Consider the following 23,317-nt stretch of genomic DNA (forward strand, 5'->3'; position numbering starts at 1 on the left):
CTACTTAAATAACATTTAAAAGGGCATGACTGCTATATACTAGGAACCCTTGTAGGCTTTAGATAAAGTTAAATTTTAAGGTACATAGTTGCAGTCCACCATGTGTTTCTAGAGAAAACACATAGTAAACAGTGTGGAAACTGCTGCAATAGACAAGCTCAAGATACAATGGCAAAAGAGCCAAAAGAGAAAAACATCAAATTGCAAGGGGTTATATATTTCAACAATGGCTTCTAAAAGGATGTGGTCTGACGAATAGCAGTTAAATAGAAGAACGTAGGAGGAGAGAGACAGGAAGAAAAAGGCAATCCAACCAGAAAGAAAAACACATGTAAAACATAAACAGGTATTACCAGAACTGCAAATAGTTTATCATGATTATTAAATTTGGGTTGTAGGAAAAGTGAAGAAAGGGATGGAACAGAAGAAGCTAGAGATATAGGCATGGGTAAAATCGTGACTAGTCTTGTCATAAACAGTCTTGAGTTTTAAACCACTGAATATTGTATTAATTCAGGGGGAATTACTAAAATTTAAAGCAAAAAAAAGTTTATTCGCATGAGCTCCCTCTTCCACACATAAACTATTACTTTCTAGATACTGAACTTTTGTTGGGACCTTTTTTACCCTGATGGCCTGCACTTGATTTTTCAGATATTTATGCCTTGCCTTCTAATCAAACATTCCTCAAAAGTATCAATTTCATTAATGTGAGTTACATATCCCCACAGCTGTTAGGGCAGTATTACAAACATATCAAGTCTTCAAGAAGTTAGTTTCATTTCTATTTTTAAATAGTATCTCCAAACATGAAAAAATATCTACCAAAGTTGGAAAAAACTGCTTTCCTGCATTTCAGAGACCCTGAAATTATGCCTTTAAATACCAGGGGCTAGTTACTTTTTTTGTCTCTCTGAAAGCTGGAACTAAGACCAACTAAGGAGTACAAACAGTTTTTATGAGCATTTAACATCTGGAAGGAAAGTGAAGGAGGACTGAGGAGAGTTGCTATCAGCAGGTGGGCAAACAGGTAGATGCAGAGCAAAGACCTCCTGTTAAAGGAGTACTATTCTGGGTGGAAATGGCTCAGGTTGCTATTACTCTTTAATCCTTATTCTGTTATTCCAAAAGTATAAACCAGTATTTCCAAACTACTGTCCTTTCACTGTAAGTGGTTAATAAGCTCATTTTAAATTCCACCATAGATTCTAACAGTTATCAGAAAAAGGCAGAAGATTGTTCATTACAATCAACAGCCCAAGATTCCAACAGCTATGAAATCCACAGGAGCAGAAATAAAATTTGATTTCAGAAACAAACATGAGGTGTATCAATGAGCTCTAAGACAATGAACATTTAAATAAATGGAAAAGCTTATTTAAAGATGGTAATTTAAAGTTAGAAAATTTGAGAACACTGAAAATGTCAAAAACACTCAACACTTAGTATTATACATAAAAAATAATCTTTCATGAAGAAAGGAAAATAGCTAAGAACCACACAGAATCACATAAATGGGTAGGGTAGATACAGACAAAATTTTGTTTAAATTAAGAGAGGCTAGAATTACAGAATTGTAAGACAGAACTTGAAAAATCATATTTGAATCATTTAGAAACTATATATATATTTTTTCAATCATTTTAAATTCTTGAAATATTTGTATTATAATCCTTGCCACTACCACCAAAATATGTAATTCAAGCATACCTACCTAATACAGTTACGGTTGTAGAAGACTGAGCATTTCCAAGCGGGAATGTAACAGCTTTGCATATGTACTTTCCAGAATCAGAGAATCCTATGTTATGTAGAGTAATTGTAGCATCATTAAGTGAATAGTTTTTAAACAAGACTCTTCCCTGATATTCTCCTTGAACAGAGAATCCATACTGAGGATGATGAACTGCAACAGTCTGTGAACTTTTGCCATGGATCTTCTCCCATGAAATTTGTGTTATAGTTTCATTTACTTCAATTAAACACTTCAATGAAACATTCTTTCCCCATACTGCTGTGACATGTGGCTCCACAATAATTGGCCCAGCTAAGGCACCTATGGGGGAAAAAAATAGTTCTTAAAATGGAAATAAGTTATACTAACATCTGATCATTCTCCTCCCACCTCCTTCCTGTTTCCCTCTGTCTCTCCCACTTCCCCTTCTACAGGTGCTCACATGCCCATGAGCACGTGCACGTGCGCACACATGTTTATGAATAAGTAACAGGAAGGACTCAAAAGAGGTAGATGTTTTCAGGGCTGAATGTTAAATCCAAAGAGTGACTCTCAAATAAATCAAATACCTGCCAGTATGGCTGTAGTGGAAGGAAAAAGTGCTAGATTGGGCCAAGAATAAGTTTGGAAGATCAGTTCCCAGGCAAGCCTTTGGATGAGATCCCAGCCCTATTTGTTAGTTAGCAATAGATAACTACTACATGCAGGATCTGTTGAACCAAATATAATACCAAACTGTCTTCCTCTAGAGGGTCCCTCTATCAAAAATATCTATAGAAAACTTAAGATATTAACTAACTACCAGAAAACATTCATTAAAACAACATTTATATAAATATGAAATCAATTTTTTCCATTTCATGAGGAAAAAAAATTCCACAAGCAAAAGTTAAAAAAAAAGACATCAAACTTTTCCCCTATAATGCTGATTTCCTTCCTGAAAGCAATGAACCAAATCTAAATTATTTTAAGAGAAATAAGACTAATATTTATGAAAACGAAACTCAAGCAAGATGCTGCTTGTTGACAAGTATATTTGAACATATATACAAGCCCTTGGAGAGCTTATAACTCACATGTCTCCTGACAAAATAAATATTCAAATTCAGAAGTAAACCAACGTAAACACTCAAACATGGAAACTGGATAAACAATATATTATATAAATAGTATCTTTAAAATGTAGAGCTATGTCCAATTAATATTTTTAAATGAATCTAAAAATGTAGAGCGTATCACCTAAAACATAACCACAAAAAATGTGTTTTAAACATGTTCAAACAGTTCTAAACAACAACAAAAACTTTACACAATATTATTTCCATGAGCCCTTTTTGGGAGGAAAAAAAAACCATAAATAAATAAGTAAAATATAAGTAAAGAGACAGGCAAACTGTATCATCCAAACCTAAACGAATAAAAACAAATAATAAAGAAACAAGAGAGCAAACTGTGTCATCCAAGAGATGACTGAAGGTATTAAAAAAAAGGACTGACATTTCTCAGTGACTATACGTAACAGCTATGGAAGAAAAAGGTTTTATTTAACCACTGCCACCAAAAAGTATCAAGTCTCCCAAATTTATTGTGCTCTATCATGCTTTCAAGTATAGATAATTTCTAAGCTTTTAAAATTAAACCAAGACATATAAAGTATTATAATGTATTTCAGCAAGCTATCATAAGCCTGGTACTAAACCAGAAAATATATAAATAAAAGAGCAATTTATGAATATTAAAATTTTCACATATTATGAAATAATACCCATCTTTCTATGAAAAAAAAAAAAAGACACAATGGCCAAGTAGGATATTCCAAGAATGTAAGGATATTTTAAACTATTTACAACACTGAAAGCTCACATTGACTTTCTCATTTGATGCTGAAAAGGCATTCAATAAAATTTAATGTTCATTATCTGATTAAAAAAAAAAATCTAACAACCAAGAAAAGGATTCTTAATAATAAAATGGATTTTTCTTAAATCAGTGGCCATCATTACACTAAAATAGAAGAAGGCCTGCTACTAAAAAAAGATGAAGACAAAATGGCACAGTATCATTACCACTATTCATTGGAAATCCCAGTGCAATGAGGTAAAAAAAAAAAAAAAAAAAAGAAGAAGAAGAAGGCCAAATAAAGGGCTAGTAGAATCATATGGGTGCATATAAACATGCAAAATGTATAAATATTATTTTTAAAAAAAATTTTTTTTTTTTAACATTTATTTATTTTTGAGACAGAGAAAGACAGAGCATGAACGGGGGGAGGGCCAGAGAGAGAGGGAGACACAGAATCTGAAGCAGGCTCCAGGCTCTGAGCTGTCAGCACAGAGCCTGATGCGGGGCTCGAACTCACGGACCGTGAGATCATGACCTGAGCGAAGTCGGACGCTCAACCGACTGAGCCACCCAGGCGCCCCTAAAAATTATACAACATGGTATAAGAGGTGATAACCATTACAAATTTATTGTAGAAAATTACAATATTTGCAAACATTAACATTCCAAACACCCATGAATAAAGGTATAAAGAACCTATAAATCTGAGCAAATGATATGAATAAATGTAAGATATGCCATGTTCCTATAGGAAAACAATACTACTTGGACATCCTATCTCCCCATACTAACAAACAAATTCAATGCAATTACAGTGAAAACTAATAAAAATTCTTGAAACTGGACTAGGGAACAGCTAAGAAGTATTTCAAAAACAACAATGGCCCAGTAGGAGGGAGGAGAAATACTAAAGTAAAATAATAAACATACTAAATAAACACTAGATAAAAATACTAAAGTAAAAATAAAAAATACCATTAGTATCTGAAAATAATTTAAAGTACACAAATGCATATACATATATATATACTGAATATATATATACACATATATATACATATATACAACTTAAAATACAGAAACTGCATATATATACATACACACACACACACACACACACACATATATATATATAATGGTATTGGTATATAACAAAGTATTTTCTATGAGTAGATAAATAATGAGTCAAGATGCTAATAAGAGCTAATTACTAGGAAACAGAACCCTGCTTCACACTAAACACACAAACACACATGCACGTGCTACCACACACACACACACACACACACGGACTGAATATCTAAATGTAAGAAACAGCTACATATATCTTCATATATACTGACAATAACTTTGTATATTCTGGCGCATAATGTTAGTTATTCTTAGGAAGTGGGATACTGAGGATTAAGGAAAGAACTATCAGTTTTTACTTTTTGTTCCTCTGTGATGTCAAAATCATGTATAATAAGCAATGCTCATAACAAAAGCAAATTAAAAATAAAAATAAACAGAATTATATCCTCCTGAGGTAAAAGTAAAGAAGAGATAGGGTAAGGGAAATGTTACAGACTGAGTATTTGCACTTTTCAAAATCTTTATATTGCAGTCCTAATCTCTAAAGTGATAATATCTGTAGATGGGGCCCCTGTGTGGTAATCAAGTTTATAGGAGGTCATGAAGGTATAGCTCCTATGGTGACATTAATGTCCTTATAAGAAAAAGAAGCAAGCTCTCTCTCTTTCCACCATGTGAGCACAAATCAAGAAGGTGGCTGTCTACATACAAGTCAGGAAAGAGTCCTCACCAAGAACGGAATCTGCACCTTGATCTTGTACTTCTCAGCCTCCAAAACTGTGAAAAATAAGTATTTGCTGTTTAAGCCACCCAGTCCATAGTGTTTTCTTATAGCAATCTGATCTAAGACATTAAGTATCAGAACAACCTGGGAAGGACAGTGCTAATCATATCTCCTTACAACCCGTAAGAACTATAGCCTAATTGAGCCATCATTACTAAAGGGAGTATTTGGAGACAGGAAAAAGAAAAAATGAATCCACCGAATCAAAAACATACTTTCAATATTTAAGTATATTCTACAATATTTAAATAGGGAAAGCCACTCTCAGAATAAAAGAATGAAAAACCATCTAGAAAAAAAGGATGATAGATTTGATCAGAAAAACTAACCCCCTAGGGAACAAAGAGCTTGGTACATTAAAAAAAAACAAAAAACAAACAAAAAAACCCACTACAAATGGCTATTTTAGTAAGAGCTTAATTTTTTTAAGTTTGTTTGTTTGTTTGTTTGTTTGTTTGTTTAGAGAACACCAGCAGGGAAGGGCAGAGAGAGCAAGGCAGGCAGAGGATACAAAGCAGATTCCATGCTAACAGCAAAGAGCCTGTTGTGGGGCTTGAACTCATGAACCGTGAGATCATGAGCTGAGCTGAGGTCTTCAGATGCTTAACCAACAGAGCCACCCAGGAGCCCACAGTAAGTGTTTAATTTTACTCTAAGTATTAATATAACTACCAGGTTTTTATTTTTCACCTTTTGTTTTAATATCTAGGAGAAAATGACCAATTCTTACTTTCCAATTTTTCTGCAAAATTTTTCTGAGTAGTTTTTGCTTGCTATAAAAAAGTAAACTTTGGCACAGTTTTCTGTTGCTTCAACTCTTAAACCTCTGAGCAAGGCTTTATATTACCCTGTAAGTATTGGTAATTTGGCTCTCCCCTAGATTCCACAAGCTTCTAATGATATATCTCCTTTTTTGTGTTTGAGTTAGCCAGAGTTAGTTTCTATTGCCTGAAAACAAGTATCTAATATATTTCCAATCCTAGACTAAACCCAAAAGTTAAAAACCACTTCTAAGTAAGATTTTCCTCCATAGAATCTTAAAACTGTAGAGAAACAGATTCTCCACTATGGTTCTTATACCAAAGTCACTGAATGCCTCACTTCTCAAGGTCTCCGAAACATTAAACCTACCTCCTCCCCCACTTTCCCACATGAAGTGGAGTTTGACAAGAAAGCAGAGGTGTGTCCTAGAGATATACTAATGTTGATTTCTAAAGACCTAAATTATTTGAAGTTTTTTAATAAAGTTCTTTATTAAGAGTGATGTAAGTCTAGAATATAAAGAGGCTAAGGAACAGCAAAGAATTGAACCTTTCATATCTGGCAAGACCCTGCCTGACACTGTCGTACGGTGTTCCTGATTACTGCACACTCTAGAGGCCAAAGAAAAACAAAATACCATTTGTAGCATTGACTAATTAATTAAATTGGATTTATTGATCTTTCAGAGAGAAAAAGAGAGAAATAGGTGTTTTCCTCCTACCTGTAGCTCCCATGAAAACACTAGAACCATGAAAATAAAACTGGATTTTTCATGTATATTTGAATAGTCAGTCAAGATTTAGAGTGTAATGAGGATACAAATCATTTGGAAATATTTTTTAAAAAGTCTGTGACAGAAAAAGAAAGTATGATTCATGTCCTATAACTTCTATGGGTTATTTAAAAGCAAAAAGTGACTTGATGTTCATATTAGAGATCATATTAAAGTATCTGAAACAGAAGTATAAAGTGACCACAGTTCACTTTCCTACCTCTCCCACTCCCAACAATGAACCAAAAAGTAATAGAAGGATCTTCTAAATGTTACTTACCATCTACAAAATAGGTATATGCAAATATTCTCTAAATCAATTGTTTATTATACTCTATGTTCAACTACAAACAATACTTCCAAAAAGGTTTGGATCCTTTCAAACTCCTCAGAATTTAGAATAATTTTTTTAAAGCAACAACTGAAGTAAGTACACATTTTTAAGAAACTAACGGAGTTATTCTCAACAATTTCAGCATACTTAAAGTTTAGATGAATCAGATTTATCACTACTACATTCAATAATTAATCTGAATTGTTTTAAAGTAATAAATGTTTAAGCCACATCAGCCTTGAAAATGTAACAAAAAATTCTTTTCTATAAAATACCCAAACAACACTCAAAACAGTAATAAGCATAGAAAAATGAAGTCAAGTTAATTAAATAGAATGTAAAATCTATGAATAACTGCAAATTCTAATACTATTAGAATATGAAAGAATCTCTAGCTTCGTGTCATGTTTTAACTAGAAAGAGTAACTCTGGGATCACGGGATCAGTTTGTCCTAAGGACAAACCGGATGAGAAAACCCAGGACATTTATTTATCAGTATGAATTAGGTATGTACTTTTGTGCCAGGCACTGTTCTAAGTACTGGAAATAGTAGTGAAGAGATGTCCCTGTCTTTATGAAGTTTAAATTCTAATTGGAGAAAAAGAATTAAAATAAGATATCAGATAGTAAGAACCAAGGAGGAAAATAAAGGAAAGTAACAGCGATTACTTTAGGGTACCATCACTGCCTTTTCTTGATGCAGGACAGAAGATGGGGTTTGGATCAGGATAATCAAAGTGGTAGTGTTAAGCAGAGTTAAGCACAATTCTGGATATACTGTATTGTGAAAGAAAAACAAACAGGATTCCTGGTGGAACAAAACAATGGACCTAACAGAAATAGAAAGGCCAAAATTAGTCCATAGTTATGGCCTGAGCAAATGAAATGACAGAGCTGACATTTACCAAAATGAGATCAGCAAGTGTAGCATTTTTAAGGGTCCGAGGTAGAGAGGAGTTCAGAACTGCAGTTTTGGACTTGCCTATTTCACCCATGGTACATTCAAACACTTAAAGATTTGGAAGTTGAGTAGAATTCAAAAAAGAAGATGACAAGAGTGTAGTCAGGGAAGAAGAAAAAGCACCTTGAAGAATCTTGCAACATAAGTAAACCAAGTACCTAGAAAAGGGAGAGTGATCAATTATTCCAAATACTACCAATCAGCCAAACAAGAAGGACTAGTAAGTAACCAATGAATTTAGCAACTGTCTTAGTGAGTGGGGAGGATAAAAGCCTGACTGGTATAGATTTATAAGAGCATAGAGACTTCTGCTTCTAACCAAGGAAAAGTAAGAAGATTTACCCTCTTGCTTGAAACAACCATTTCAAGACAATGATCAACAGGCAACAAAGAATATTGATCCTGAGAGACAGTAAACATACAAGGTAAGCCCAATAACTGGTCTCGTTATACCACCTGGAGTGAATCTCAAGGCCTCAATGCCTTGAGAGAATCTAACAACCAGACAATCTCCCTGAGTTCTATCCAACACTGTACAATCAAGGAAGAAAAAGAAACAAAAGGCATCTAGATTAGAAAAGAATAAAATAAAAATGTATTTGCAGAAAACAATCATCTGTGTGGAAAATTTGATAGATTCTCTACAAGAAAGCTACTATAACAAGGGCATTAAGCAGGGACAGTAGTCCTTACATAGCACTTAAGATCAATATACAAAAATCAATTTTATTTCCATGTATTAGCATTGAAAAAATTGGGCATGGGGTGGGGAGGGATTTAAAAAACTGCTGTTTAAAATAACATCAAGAAAAAACAAGAAATGGAGATAAATCTGACAGAAGTTATGAAAAACCCACAGTTAAAACTACAGAATTTGCTAAGAGAAATTAAAGACCTAAATAAATGGAAAGATAAACTTTTCTCACAGAAGACTTAATATTCTTATAACATTAATTCTTTCTAAATTTAGCTACAGATTAAACACAATCCCAATCAAAATACAATCAGATTTTTATAAAACTTGACAAGTTCTTTTTCTTAAAATTCACATGGACATGCAAATGTAATTTTTGTACTTTAGACTGGCAAATATTTCTTAGGTATGTTACCAAAAGCACAATTAGTGAGTTTCATCAAAAATTTTCTACTCTTCAAAATATACTCTTAAGACAAGCCACTTAATGGGGAAAAAAACTTTGCAAAACATATTTGATAAAGGATTTATATCTGACAAAGAACCTGAATTCAAAACACTTATAAAGACCTCTGAAAACTTCATAAAAAGAAGACAAGCCAATTTAAAAAATGAGGAAAAGATCTGAAGAGACACATCACCAAACAGCATATGAATAAGTACTCAACATCATTAGGGACACGCAAGTTAAGACCACAATAAGATACCACTACCCATCCATTAGAGTGGCAAAAATTAAAAAGACTGAGAATGTGGAAGAAGTGGAACCCTCCCTCATTGCTGGTTGAACTGCAAAATGGTACAACCACACTGGAAGACACCAGCAGTTTCTTAAAGTTCAACAGACAAGCACCATATCATCCACCCATTTCACTCCTATGTCTATACTCACTAGATAAAAAACCGTGTCTGTACACAGACTTGTACACAAATGTTCACAGCAACTTTATTCATAACAGCCAAAAACTGGAACCAACCCAAATGTCCACCAACAAGAGAATGAATAAACAAATTGTGGTATAGTCATACGCATATATGTATATATTAATAGATATGTATGTACTAACACATACGTATCTATTAGTGTATACATGATACATATGTATTAGTATACACACACTATTCAGCGATAAAAAGAAATACCCACAACTAGGAAGAGAAGGGATCGTCCTCAACTTGATAAAGAACAATTATTTTTAAAAACCCTACAGCTAGGGGTGCCTGAGTGGCTCAGTCGGTTAAGCATCTGACTTCGGCTCAGGTCATAATCTCACAGTCCATGAGTTCGAGCCCCGCGTCGGGCTCTGTATTGACAGCTTAGAGCCTGGAGCCTGCTTCGGATGCTGTGTCTCCCTTTCTCTAACCCTCTCCTGTTCATGCTCTGTCTCTCTCTGTCCCAAAAATAAATAAACGTTGAAAAAAAAATAAAAAAAATAAATAAATAAATAAACATTAAAAAAAGTTAAAGAAAATAAAAAATAAAAAAATAAAAACCCTACAGCTAACATCATACTTAGGGTGAGAAACTAAAAGCTTTCCCAATAAGATCAGGAACAAGGCAAGGATGCCTCTCTGTTGTACCTTTACAACATTATACTAGAAATTCCAGCTAATGTAAGAAGAAAAGGAAATAAAACGTATCCTGATTGGGAAAGAAGAAATAAAACTTTGTTCACAGATATGATTTTGTACTGTAGAAAATCAGAACTGACCAAAAACTCTTCAAGCTAGTAAGTGGTTACAGCAAAGGTGCAGGATACAATCACTTTCCTATATGCCAGCAATGAAAAGTAAAATTTCACATTAAAAACACAGTATCATTTACATTAGCACCCCAAAAATGAAACATTTGGGTATAAATGTTAACAAAATATGTACAAGATCCATGTGAGGAAAATTGCAAAACTAATCAAGGGCATCAAAGAAGAACTACTAAACGTAAACATATTCCATGTTAATGGGTAGGAAGACTCAATATTGTCAAGATGTCAGTTCTTCCCAACATTACCTATAGATTCAACATAATCCCAGGCAAAATCCCAGCAAGTTACTTTGTAGATATTAACAAACTGATCCTAACACTATATGGAGAAACAAAAGACCCAGAATAGCCAACAAAATATGGAAAAAGAAGAACTAAGTCACAGGACGAACACCACATGACTTCAAGACTTAGTATAAAACTACACTAACCAAGACAGTGTGGCACTGGTGAAAGAATAGACAAATAGATCAACAGAACAGAGACCCCAGAAATAAATTCATACGACTCTAATCAATAGATTCTGACAAATGAACAAAGGCAATATACCAGAGCAAAGAGAATTATTTTCAACAAATGGTATTGGAACATCTGGACATCCCCATGCAAAAATAAGAATCTAGACCAACTTTATACACTTCACAAAAATTAACTCAAAATGGATCACAAACCTAAATGTAAAATGCAAAACTATAAAATTTCTAGAAGATAACACAGGAAAAAAACCTAGATTATGTTGGGGATGGTGATGACTTTTTAGACACAACACCAAAGACATGATCCAAGAAAGATAATGGAGACAAGCTAGACATGATCAAAATTAAAATTTCTGCTCTGCAAAAGACACTATCAAGAGAATGAGAAGACAAGCCACAGACTGGAAGAAAGTGTTGGTAAAAGACATCTATACTAAGGGGCCAATAACCAAAACACCCAAAGAACGTTTAAAACTCAATAATAAGAAAAAAAACAACCCAACCGAAAAATGGGAAAAAGACCTTAACAGACATCTTACCAAAGAAGATATACAGATGGCAAAAAAGCATATGAAAAGATGCTCAATATGTCATTAAAGAATTGCAAATTAAAACAATTAGATACCATTACACACCTATTAGAATGGCTAAAATCCAAACACTGGCAATACCAAATGCTCACAAGGATATGGAGCAACAGGAACTACCATTCCTTACTGGTGGAAATGAAAACTGATACAGCCACTATGGAAGACAGTTTGGCAGTTTCTTACAAAACTAGATACACTCTTACATTACAAACCAGCAATTGTGTTCCATTGTATTTACCCAAACAAACAGAAAACTTACATCTACATAGAAATCTACACGTGGGTGTTTATGGCAGTTTTATTGAGAATTGCCAAAAACTTGTCAACACAACCACTGTGTCCTTCAGTAGGTGAATGAATAAACTGTGGTACAAATAATGGAGTATCATTCAGTGCTAAAGAGTAATGAGGTATAAGCCACAAAAAGACATGGAGGAACCTTAAATGTATTATTGTCAGGTTAAAAAAGCCCATCTGTAAAAGCTACATACTGAATAATTACAATTATATGATATTTTGGAAAAGGCTAAATTATGGAGACAGTAAAAAGATCAGTGGTTGCCAAGGGTTGGGAGAGGAGGGGGAAATGAACAGGTATAATATTGAGAATTTTAAGGGCAGTGAAACTAACTCTGCATAATACTATGATGGTGGATCCATGTCATACATTTGCCAAAACCCACGGAACATACAATACTAAGAGTGAACCCTAATGAAAACTATGGCCTTTGGGTGATGATGATGAAATGTCAATGTAGGTTCATCAACTGTAACAAATGTATCACTCTGGTAGAAGATGCTGGTAGGGGCTACTGGGGGGAAGGGTGATGAGAGTACATATGGGAACTCTGTACAATCCATTCAATTTTGCTATGAACTAAAACTGCTCTTAAAAAGTGAAGTCCCAGGATGCCTGGGAGGCTCAGTTGGTCAAGTGCCCAACTCCTGATTTCAGTTCAGGTCAGGTCATGATCTCATGGTGCGTGGATTCGAGCCCCGCAACAGGCTCTGTGCTGACAGCGTGGAGGCTGCTTGGGATTCTGTGTCTCCCTCTCTCTCTGTTCTTCCCCCACACTCACTCTTAAAATTCTCTCTCTTAAAAGTAAATAATACATTAAAAATAAATAAAGTCTATTAAAAATTTTATTTTTTAACGTTTATTCATTTTTGAGACAGAATGAGAGCGGGGGAGAGGCAGAGAGAGACAGGGAGAGAGACACAGAATCTGAAGCAGGATCCAGGCTCTGAGCTGTCAGCATAGAGCCTGACATAGGGCTCAAATTCACAAACCGTGAGATTATGACCTGGGCCAAAGTCAGACATTTAACCGACTTAGCACCCAGGTGCCCCTATTAAAAAATTTTTAAAGGAATATTTATATAACCAAATACAATAAAAGGAAATAAACTGATAACATGCAACAACATGGATGAATTTCAAAACAATTATGCTGAAAGAAGATAGAAAAAAATACATAAAGTATAATTCCATTTATATAAAACTCTAGAAAACGCAAACTACAGTGACAGAAAGCAGATAGGTGCTTGCTTAGGGGAAGGGGGACAGGAAGAGATGAGATGGATGATTTATAGATGACACAATATAACATTTCACTATCTTCACTGTAGTGACGATTCAACAGGCATACATCTTTGTTAAAACTTATCAAATTGTACACCTCAAGTAGGTGCAGCGTATTATAGGTCACTTATACCCAATGAAGCTGTTTTACATAAAAATGAGAATAGAAGACAAACTGGAAAACATTTAGTATATAAAGAACTCTTGAGATGATTTTTACTATAAAGAGAGACAATAGCTCAAGAGAGATTATATATCAGGGAGAGTCTTTTTTAAATGAGAGCTATTATAGCATATATTTATGCTGACTGAAATGACTGAAAAACAAAATTTATGAGACAAAAGAGACCGCTGTTAAAGTGATACCTTTGAGGAAAAGGGACTGTGGGACAGGACTGAGGGATATCAGTAGGCATCCATCGTGCATCAGTTGTAGCTGCCAGAGTCTACCCTTACAGATTGGTAGGTATGGTGGTTCAAGTTCTTTTCTGACTTCTTACGTTTGCTCTTTAAAAAGAAAGGATTGCATGTGAGGATATGAGATGATGTCTAGAGACTTAAAAAGATAGAAGTGTGAAACAGCTGTGGGAAAGAGCAGATGGAATGAAGCAAAAGTACTCAAAGTGTGACCCTTGAGAGTCTCCAAGACTTTTCCAGGGAGTTAATACAATCAAAACTATGTTCACACTCATTCTATAATGTTATCTTTTTCATTCTGTTCTGCCATGAGTATACAATGGATATTCTAGAGGCTACATATGATATTCAGCAGGTTAAATGCAGAAGCAGGTATGAAAATCCAGTTGTTACTAAGATAGATGTTAAAGACATTTGCAAAATAAAGAACTATACCACTCTTACCACTAATTTTTTTACAGAAAATACTTACTTTTGGGGGTGGCTAGGGGGCTCAGTCAGTTAAAAGTCCAACTCTTGGGCGCCTGGGTGGCGCAGTCGGTTAAGCGTCCGACTTCAGCCAGGTCACGATCTCGCGGTCCGGGAGTTCGAGCCCCGCATCAGGCTCTGGGCTGATGGCTCAGAGCCTGGAGCCTGTTTCCGATTCTGTGTCTCCCTCTCTCTCTGCCCCTCCCCCGTTCATGCTCTGTCTCTCTCTGTCCGAAAAATAAATAAACGTTGAAAAAAAAAAAAAGTCCAACTCTTGACTTCAACTCAGGTGATGGTGTCACGGTTCGGGTGATCAAGCCCTGTGTCAGGCTTTGTGCTGACAGCGGGGAGCCTTTTGAGATTTTCTCTCTCTCACTCTTTCTCTCTCAAAATAAATAAATAAATTTTAAAAATACTAATTTTTCATAAAAATATTTGTTGACATGTAGTGACTATTTTTTAAAGTTTTAAAATGTTTATTTATTTTTGAGAGAGAGAAAGACACAGAGCATGAACAGGGAAGGGGCAGAGAGAGAGGGAGACACAGAATCCGAAGCAGGCTCCAGGCTCTGAGCTGTCAGCACAGAGCCCGACACAAAGCTTGTGTCACGAACCACAAGATCATGACCTGAGCCAGTCGGACGCTTGAATAACTGAGCCACCCAGGCATTCCTCTAATGACTATTTTTGAAGGAATTAAAGCATTTAAAAATTACTCAGTTTTAATATTTAACCAAGTAAGTATTGACAGATAAGATCCACACTAACAAAAGCTTGCTATAGTCATCAATAATTTTTTAAGAGTATAAAAAAGAACCACTCATTAGGAAAATGTGGTAGTTCCAAGAACTACCTGCAGTTACTACCTTTGAATTATGATGACGTTAATCAGCATTCACTTGCCTGAGTAGAGGCATGGAATGGGCAAACTGTAAGATTTAACCCAGGTTGAGAGTTTTACCAGGCTAGCACAAATAAAAGATGAGCAAGGGTTTGATGGCAAAGAAGTGATTTCAATGATAGACTACAGACTGTCAGCTGGCCAAGAAGGGAAGAAAAAGAATAGGATGAAAGGATTATAGAAACCAATGTAGCTAAAGAATTACTGGAACTGAAGTACTAAATAAAGTGAGGTGGATAATGTTAGGCAGCGGGGAAGTCAATTTCTCTGACCTCAGTTTTCACATTTATGAAATACAGTTGTATAGTCCTAAAAATTGTCTGTTTCTACATACCATTTTATTGGACTTTTAATTTTATTGTTTCATTTGATCCCCACACTCCATCCCTCCCCCCTAAAAAACATACTATGAGGTAAGATAGGTAATTTTTGTTTCCATATGACAAATCAAGAATCAAAAGGGTTATTAAAAAAACTTAACCTGGGTCATACAAATAGTGAGAGACAGTGCCATCTGCCATAGCGGAATCAGGGAAAGCTCTGCAATAGGTAGAATTTAAGCTCTGCCTTGAAGACTTAAAGATTTTCATAGGCTGGGAAGACCAATGCAAGCTAATCAAAGATCCAGCATGAGGCCAAGATACAGAACGTAAGACTGGAGGGAAGGTTGAATTCAAAAAGAGTAAAGGGCAGTAATCAGAAATGACACAGTAGAGAAATAGAACTAATAATGCTTTGGCACAATGTTTAACAATTCCTAGAATCACACTGTCCCAGCCACTACCCACAAGTGGCTATTTAAATTTAAATTAATTGAAATTAAATAAAAGTTTAAATTCTGGTTTTCATTTACACTAGCCATATTTCAAATGCTCAATTGTCATACATGGCTAGTAACTATGCTACTCAAGAGTACAGCTGAATAACATTTGTTTCACGGCAGAAAAGTCCTAGATAGTGCAGTTCCAGAATGGAAGTTTAATATAAGTTAACTTCTAACTAGTTAGATTACTGTAATAATGATTTACACATAACCAAACATAGGGAATAACAGGTGCAAGAGATAGCAAACTTCTACTCTACTATTTCTATATATTAACACTAAATATAAATTTTATCCCACTGTATCATATCATCTTATCTTCACATAGTAACTTCAGCCTTTACAAAATGCTGTAAAATGTTGTTTCCACCATCTATTCTCAACCACTACCTTTAAATTTCAAATAAAGAAAATATCTTGATTTAACCAATCAACATAAATACAGCTTCTCTTTAGTTTATGCTTAAAAGCACAAATTCCTGGGGCGCCTGGGTGGCGCAGTCGGTTAAGCGTCCGACTTCAGCCAGGTCACGATCTCGCGGTCCGGGAGTTCGAGCCCCGCGTCAGGCTCTGGGCTGATGGCTCAGAGCCTGGAGCCTGTTTCCGATTCTGTGTCTCCCTCTCTCTCTGCCCCTCCCCCGTTTATGCTCTGTCTCTCTCTGTCTCAAAAATAAATAAACGTTGAAAAAAAAAATAAAATAAATAAAATAAAAAAAATAAAAGCACAAATTCCTTTGTATTTTCAGAACAGAAGCACAAAATCTTAGATCAGGAAGAAAACGTATAGGAATCTGATCTAATCTCATTTTTATAGAGACATTTGAGGTGATCTGCCCTTAAATAGCTAGTGGCAAAAGACAAACAAGAAGAAAGCTTCTGGCTTCAAAAAGTAATCTTGGCAACTCCACCATGCTGAGGCACATTATAAATAAATTTTAGTATCTATAAGGATATTAGTGAAGACATTCAAAAAGCTCAGTGATTTTCAAATTAAAAGGTGGAGGGGCCGGGCCGGGTGCTGGAGTTTTAAGTCAGCACTACTACGACCAGAGGTGGAGTAGTGGGAGAACGGATTTTCATAACAATTACTAAAAATTTGCTCTTTCAATCCCACTACAACCTGTGAAATTGTGGCAACTTTTAAAAACTAATGAAATTATGAGTTTTAATCCTAGTAACATTTATTACCCCAAATACTATAGTAATTATCTTAGGTTTTACTGTTATTTGAGCAGTAAAATCTATAATCAATAACTAGCAATTTTCAAATGAAAGAATTGTTTAACCATACTAATGAATTTATTTCCGGTCCTTTAATTTACTTTAAGCTTATTATAAGTGATACACAAAAAGCAGAAGCCCTATGAACATGTACTCTCAGATTTTTTCACAATGTAAAAAAACAGGTGCTTCAAAGATAGTGATTATCAATTCTCATAAATGACAGCCTTCTACAATGACCCATGTAAAAATTTATACACATTCATATGACATGCATTAATAATCCAAAAATCTCAAATTTACTGTTGTAAATAAAAGAGGCATCTCTAAACAAGTACATGGAGTTTATGGTTTAGTAGTACACTACTTCTGAGACCTAACAATGAGACTTAAATTGTGAATGATAACAGGGTGGAATGAAAAAGCAAGAACTTTGGAGTCAGACTAACCTAGATTCAAGAACACACAGGCATCTAAATTTTACCAGTGTGACCCTGGGTACTCAACCTGTTTTAACACCTATAAAATGGGACTATCATCACCTAATTAACAAGGTTTCAGTAATTTTTTAAAAAAAATTCAAACATGGGAGTGTGCACTAACCCCCAAAGGAAGAACAGCTAGAATTGTTTGAGGTCCAGTTAGAGCTAACACCTAATTCTATAGTAGCACCAATCTGCATGGTTATATGATTTTTTTTCCTCTCCAAGCATCACTAGTAGCTGAAAGGTAAGAATAAAAAATCTCTACAGCTGTACTTGAATTAGAGTTAAGATTTTACAAGGTGAAAGTTAGGTAAGGGAAAGAAAGGTAAGTGAAAAACACTGCAGCAAAGGATTAGATATTACAAGACAAGTCTAGGTTGAAAAAATAAGTGAGCTAATATGGACCAAAATACAGCAGGTATGGCACATAGTAAGAGCTCAAATATTTACTGAGTTTCATTCACTGAATACTAAGTTCTGGTACTATCATGTAGAAAACTGTATAGCCTGAGATTTCCAAGAGCTGAGAATCTAGAAGAGAAAATAATGCTTCTAAGGCAATGGATGGTATGGGTAGAGTGACCATATAATTTGTTAGCCAAGCCAAAACACACATTTTTTTGAAAAATGAAGTAGTTGCCTAGACATTCTGAGGCAAAATGGGATATATCCGCTTTTAAGAGTGCCAAAGTATGTTGACTTGGGAGAAGGAATGAGTAATGTTTGTACAGTGAGAAAACCCCCTCTAAAAAGTAAAATTTTCAGGGCACCTGGGTGGCTCAGTTAGTTGAGCGTCACACTCTTGATTTTAGCTCAGGTCATGAGCCCAGCGTCATGGGATCAAGTACCAAGACGGGCTACATCACTGAGTGTGGACCTGCTTAAGTTATTCTCATTCTCTCTTCCCCCACCCCCCCCCCACCCCTCTCCCCAACTCTGCTCATGCTCTCTAAAATCAAAAAAAAAAAAAAAAAGACTGCTAAGTCTGAACTAGTGATTCTAATTTTATTTCTGTAAATTTGTATAGGAGTAATGGAATAAGCTGGATTTTAGGCAAGGTAAGTTTTTCCAATCAGAGAAAAAAGCACTACAGAAAAGAGAACAACAGTAAAGAGATTCACAGAAACATAAAATGCAAGGAGAGTTTACAGAAATCAGAAAAACCCAAGTATTGGTAATTTAGTAACAGAGATGAAGCCAGAAAGGCAAATTCTTAATTGTTTCTTTGTACATCCATTTTGTTCACTAACGCTTATTTAACACCTACCTCCATTGATCAGGCTTTATGCTGAGGAAGGACAAGGAGAAACATTCCTTATCTGTCAGGAGCTAAAAGCCAAATCAGGGAAAATATAAACAAGCAGGAGAAAAAAGAAGTAATATTGTAGAGTGAATATTTAGGAAGCCAAAAAATTGTGGGGGAAAAAAACCACAGATACAGAAAGAGCAATTAGGAGTGTAAAGCTGTGATTATGATCTTATTTGGAAAAAGGTACTTTGCAGATATAATTAAAAATCTCAGGATGAGAACATCCTGGATTATCCAAGTGGGCCCTAAATTCAATAACAAGAGTCCTTACAAGTAACAAACAACAAGGGAAAGACAGACTGTGGCAATGGCCATGTAAAAACGGAGGCAGAGTGAGTTATGCAGCCAAGGAATGTCTGTGGCCACCAGAAGCTAGGAGCAGCAAGGAAAAGAATCTGCCCTAGAGAGCTTTCTGGAGGGAATGTTGCACTGTGGACATCTGGATTTTGGACTCAGGTACTCCAGAACTGCAAGAGAATACATTTGTTGTTTTAAGCCACCAAGTTTTTTAATAATTTGTTACAGTAGTCCTAGGAAACTAACAGGAGGTTACTGCAACTAAAGTAAGCATGAGACAATAAATGCCCAGAACCCCAGAATGAGAGTAGTGACCATACACATGGAAACAGAGATGTTTAGACTTACGGGGGGGGGGGGGGGGGGGGGGGGGAGTACAACAAGAATATTTCAAAGGACAGTGCTTAGAATTTCTATCAGAGCAGTTCACTTTTATACATATAAAACTGTTGAAAGGGAAAGAAAATGGAAAAAGGGGGCTGAGTATTATCACACTAGATGTCTACAGTCATTTTCAGCACTGTTTGCAATTTGGCCTTTCTTCTGCATTCTGGACAAAAGACGGACAACACTAGACCACCCCCCCAATTTATACTATAATCCTATCACCCTACTCTCTTCTATCCTAATTTCCATCAAAATAATCTCAGCGGCAAATACTCACTATCCTTTGAATCCAGTTAAGCTCTTTAATTTAGCATTCAATATAGCAAACAATCTCAAAAAAAAAAAAAAGCAGGTTTTAGTTACTTTTTTCCACTGTCTCCAAGATGCAGATCTTTTCCATCTCTGAAATTGGCCTGTATATATGCAAACTTGGTTATTATTCCTATTAGCCTGATTGATGATAGGCAACTCTATGACCTATGACCTTTAAGCAATAAGAATTATATGTTCCACTAATTTCTTCTAGTAAGATCAGGATAGCACCGGAATAAAAACTTCTAGAATGGATATTAGAGGCTGGTAAGAAAAATCTCAGAGACAATGGTTTTGTGCAATAAAGAGTTAACACAGTGAGCCTAAACTGCTATCCATAAAAAGGCCTTCATGCAAGGATGACCTTTGGCTAGTGATGAGGAATCACTATTTGGGAAAGTTCCCACCATTAATTGATAATAGCGGCTCACTGTGCCTAAACTGTTTTGTACAAACAGTTGATGAACACCTACTTTCCTTCTAAGAATCTGAAATTTGGGTATATGCTAGGCAAGGAGTGCCAACATGATCAGTCTCCAATAAAAATTCTCTTCATGGAATCCTTAATGAGATTCCATGGTTGGAAACACTTCACCCATATCATCACAAGTCATTCCTGTTGGACTCCAGTGGGAGAGAGCTCTGGAAGCTTGTGCCCAGTTCTCCCCAGACTCTACCTCATGACCTTTGCTTATTGTGGGAGCTTTTACTGTAATAAATCATAGCCTTGAGTACAAATATAGGCTGAGTCCTAAGAGTCTTCTTAGAGAATTACTGAATCTAAGGGTGGTCTTGGAAACTATAATACATCTTTTTTTTTTTTAATTTAAGTATAATTGACATATGATATTAGTTTCAGTTGTACAACATAGTCATTTGACAATTATATACTACAAAATGTTCATCACAGTAAGTGTTGTTACCAGCTGTAATCATATAAAGTTATCATAACTATATTAACTATATTCCCTCTGTTATAAAGACATTTTTTAAGAAAGAAAGCATCAAAGAGCTCTTCCAAGCATTGAGGCAAAAAGCAATAAAAGAAGAAGGACCCTGAATATGAGGAAGTAGTAGGAATACCTTAACCATTTTTCCACTTATATTTTGCTTTTCATGGATGCACACAAGTTATGATGATTTTTAAAAATCCATGAACATAATATTGGTAAGTATGAAATAAAAGTTCAACAAATATAAAATAAGTCAATACACATAAAGTAAAAATTCTAGGTGATAGGAAAGTACTGTCACAGTTTTTTTCTCTTCCTTAATGGCATATAAAATCATAGTGTATCTCTTAATCAATGACCTCTTGTATTTGATGAAATATGGTAATTGTCAAAATTTGATATCCAAGGGGCATCTGGGTGGCTCAGTTGGTTGAGTGTCCAACTTTAGTTCAGGTCATGATCTCACGGTTCATGAGTTCAAGCCCTGCATAGGGCTCACTGCTATCAGACCAGAGCCTGCTTCAGATCCTCTCGTCCCTCATTCTCTGCCCCAGCCCTGCTTGCTAACGCTCTCTCAAAAATGAATAACCATTAAAAAAAATTTGGTATCCTAAAGCAGTAAATCAGCATCTGCAGAGTATCGCACCTAAGTCAAAAGCTAGTGCAAGCTGTAACATTAAAAAATCAGACTAGTAAAAATTTAAAAAGAATGACACATAATGTTTCTACATTCCATATACTTTCTAAATATTTAAATCAAAATGTTTTATTTATATGAATCTATAGTTCTCAAAGTTTCTAGAAAAGCATTAATATAGACATGTTTCATTTCATTTGGCTTAAGAGATACACAAAACACATAATACTTAGCTTCTAATCTTATGTACCTTTAAAGTACCTTTACACTATGGAGATGCATGTGTGATCAACTTCTTGACAGTCAACTCCAAATATACCACCATTTTCCTCTCTGAAAAATGGAATTCCTTTAAGTACTTCTCCTTTCATATAAATATGGCATTGAGCTTTCTCGGAAGATGGCACTATAAGAATTCTGCAGGAGGAAGAGACTCTCTTGCCATGTCCAATGCAGACTAGGAGTCAGCAGCATGAGTATGAGAATACTGGGTAGAGCCAGTCCCAGCCATGTGTCCAGAACTCAGTCCCCCTACAACCTTGAAGCGTCAGCCAGGCAATAACCCTCCCTCTGTTCTCATAACACAGAAACCAGAGACTCCATGCTGCCCAAATGTTCTCAAAAGTCTACTTCCCCACTAGCACCAGAACTCCCGCTACACACTCATACCACCACCTGCACTCCCAGAAAATAGCTTATTCCTTGTAATAACTCCAAACCAGCTCCAGCCTTCTCTACTATCAGGTGGCCTGAACCATATACCTTCTCAAAGTCTGAACCTCTTCCAACTCTGTCCTTCTTTGGGTATACTCCCTCATAGAACCAGTGGTTCACACTCCTGGGGGTGGCTGGCCCACAGAGATCTGTGGTAAGGGGTAAGACAGAGTCAGTATCTACCTTTCACATTCACAGCCAAAGACTGGCTTCTCAGAAGGGCCTACACATCTTTCGGTACAATCGTGTGCACAGATTAGAAGCTAGTAAGTGTTCATTCTAATGTGCTGCAGCCCTGAGTACAGATCAGGACAGAATTTTTCACCACAGGGGAACTGCCCCACAAGTTTTTGGTGGAATGGTTTGGGCACAAGAAAAGAGCTGCTTTTCCTAAAACTAATAGAGACCATGTAGGAAATGGCAGAATTCAAAATTCTAAGGAAACATTTTGACCTTGGATTTGAACAATAAGCCTGCCTTTGTTTCTAAGAGTGAGGAGAAAAGAATAAAATACAAAATCTGGGTCACCAGGACTTTAAGCTTCCAGAAATGCTGCCAAACACCTGCCCAAACTCCCCACAGCACATAGCTCCTTTCCTAATTCCTGGTTCTCACCTAATTCCAGGTGTGATGCTCACCTTCCCGGGACTGTGTTATTCTTTTGCCCTTCTGGTTCCTACTTTTGATGCTATTACTTCTCTTTTCTTCTTCCAAGACATAAAATTCAGGTCACTCCCAGACAAACCTAGCCCCCGTCACCCACAACTGACCCATCAACCAAACTACACAACATCTACAGATCTGGAGTGGCCTGTGCTGCTAGTAAGAATATTTAACAGTATAGCCACATTGCAAAACAAACCGGCAATTCCTCAAAAGGTTACAGTTGCACTGGTTCCACTCCAAGCTAAATACTCAAGTGAAATAAAAATATATGTCCACACAAAAAGTCATACATGAATGTAGAAAGCAACATTACTCATAATAGCCAAAGAGTGGTAATAATGCAAATGTTCATCAACTGA

General features: G+C 35.8%; 1 protein-coding gene across 3 annotated transcripts in view; it reads right to left on the reverse strand.

Moving 5' to 3' along the window:
• The window catches only part of NECTIN3 (nectin cell adhesion molecule 3), a 127,710-nt gene that overhangs the window by 85,664 nt on the left and 18,729 nt on the right, over positions 1 to 23,317 (reverse strand). For all 3 annotated transcript variants that reach the window (XR_015240323.1, XM_086675496.1, XM_086675495.1), the window contains exon 2: positions 1,715 to 2,056. Coding sequence is in view for 2 of the 3 variants with exons in the window: in XM_086675496.1 (XP_086531622.1) it covers positions 1,715 to 2,056 (342 nt within the window). In the remaining variant the exon portion in view is untranslated. The remainder of the gene's footprint in view (positions 1 to 1,714; positions 2,057 to 23,317) is intronic.

Source organism: Puma concolor, chromosome C2, assembly GCF_028749965.1.
Source record: "Puma concolor isolate L17-30 chromosome C2, mPumCon1.1.hap2, whole genome shotgun sequence".
In the NCBI taxonomy this organism is placed as follows: Eukaryota; Metazoa; Chordata; class Mammalia; order Carnivora; family Felidae; genus Puma; species Puma concolor.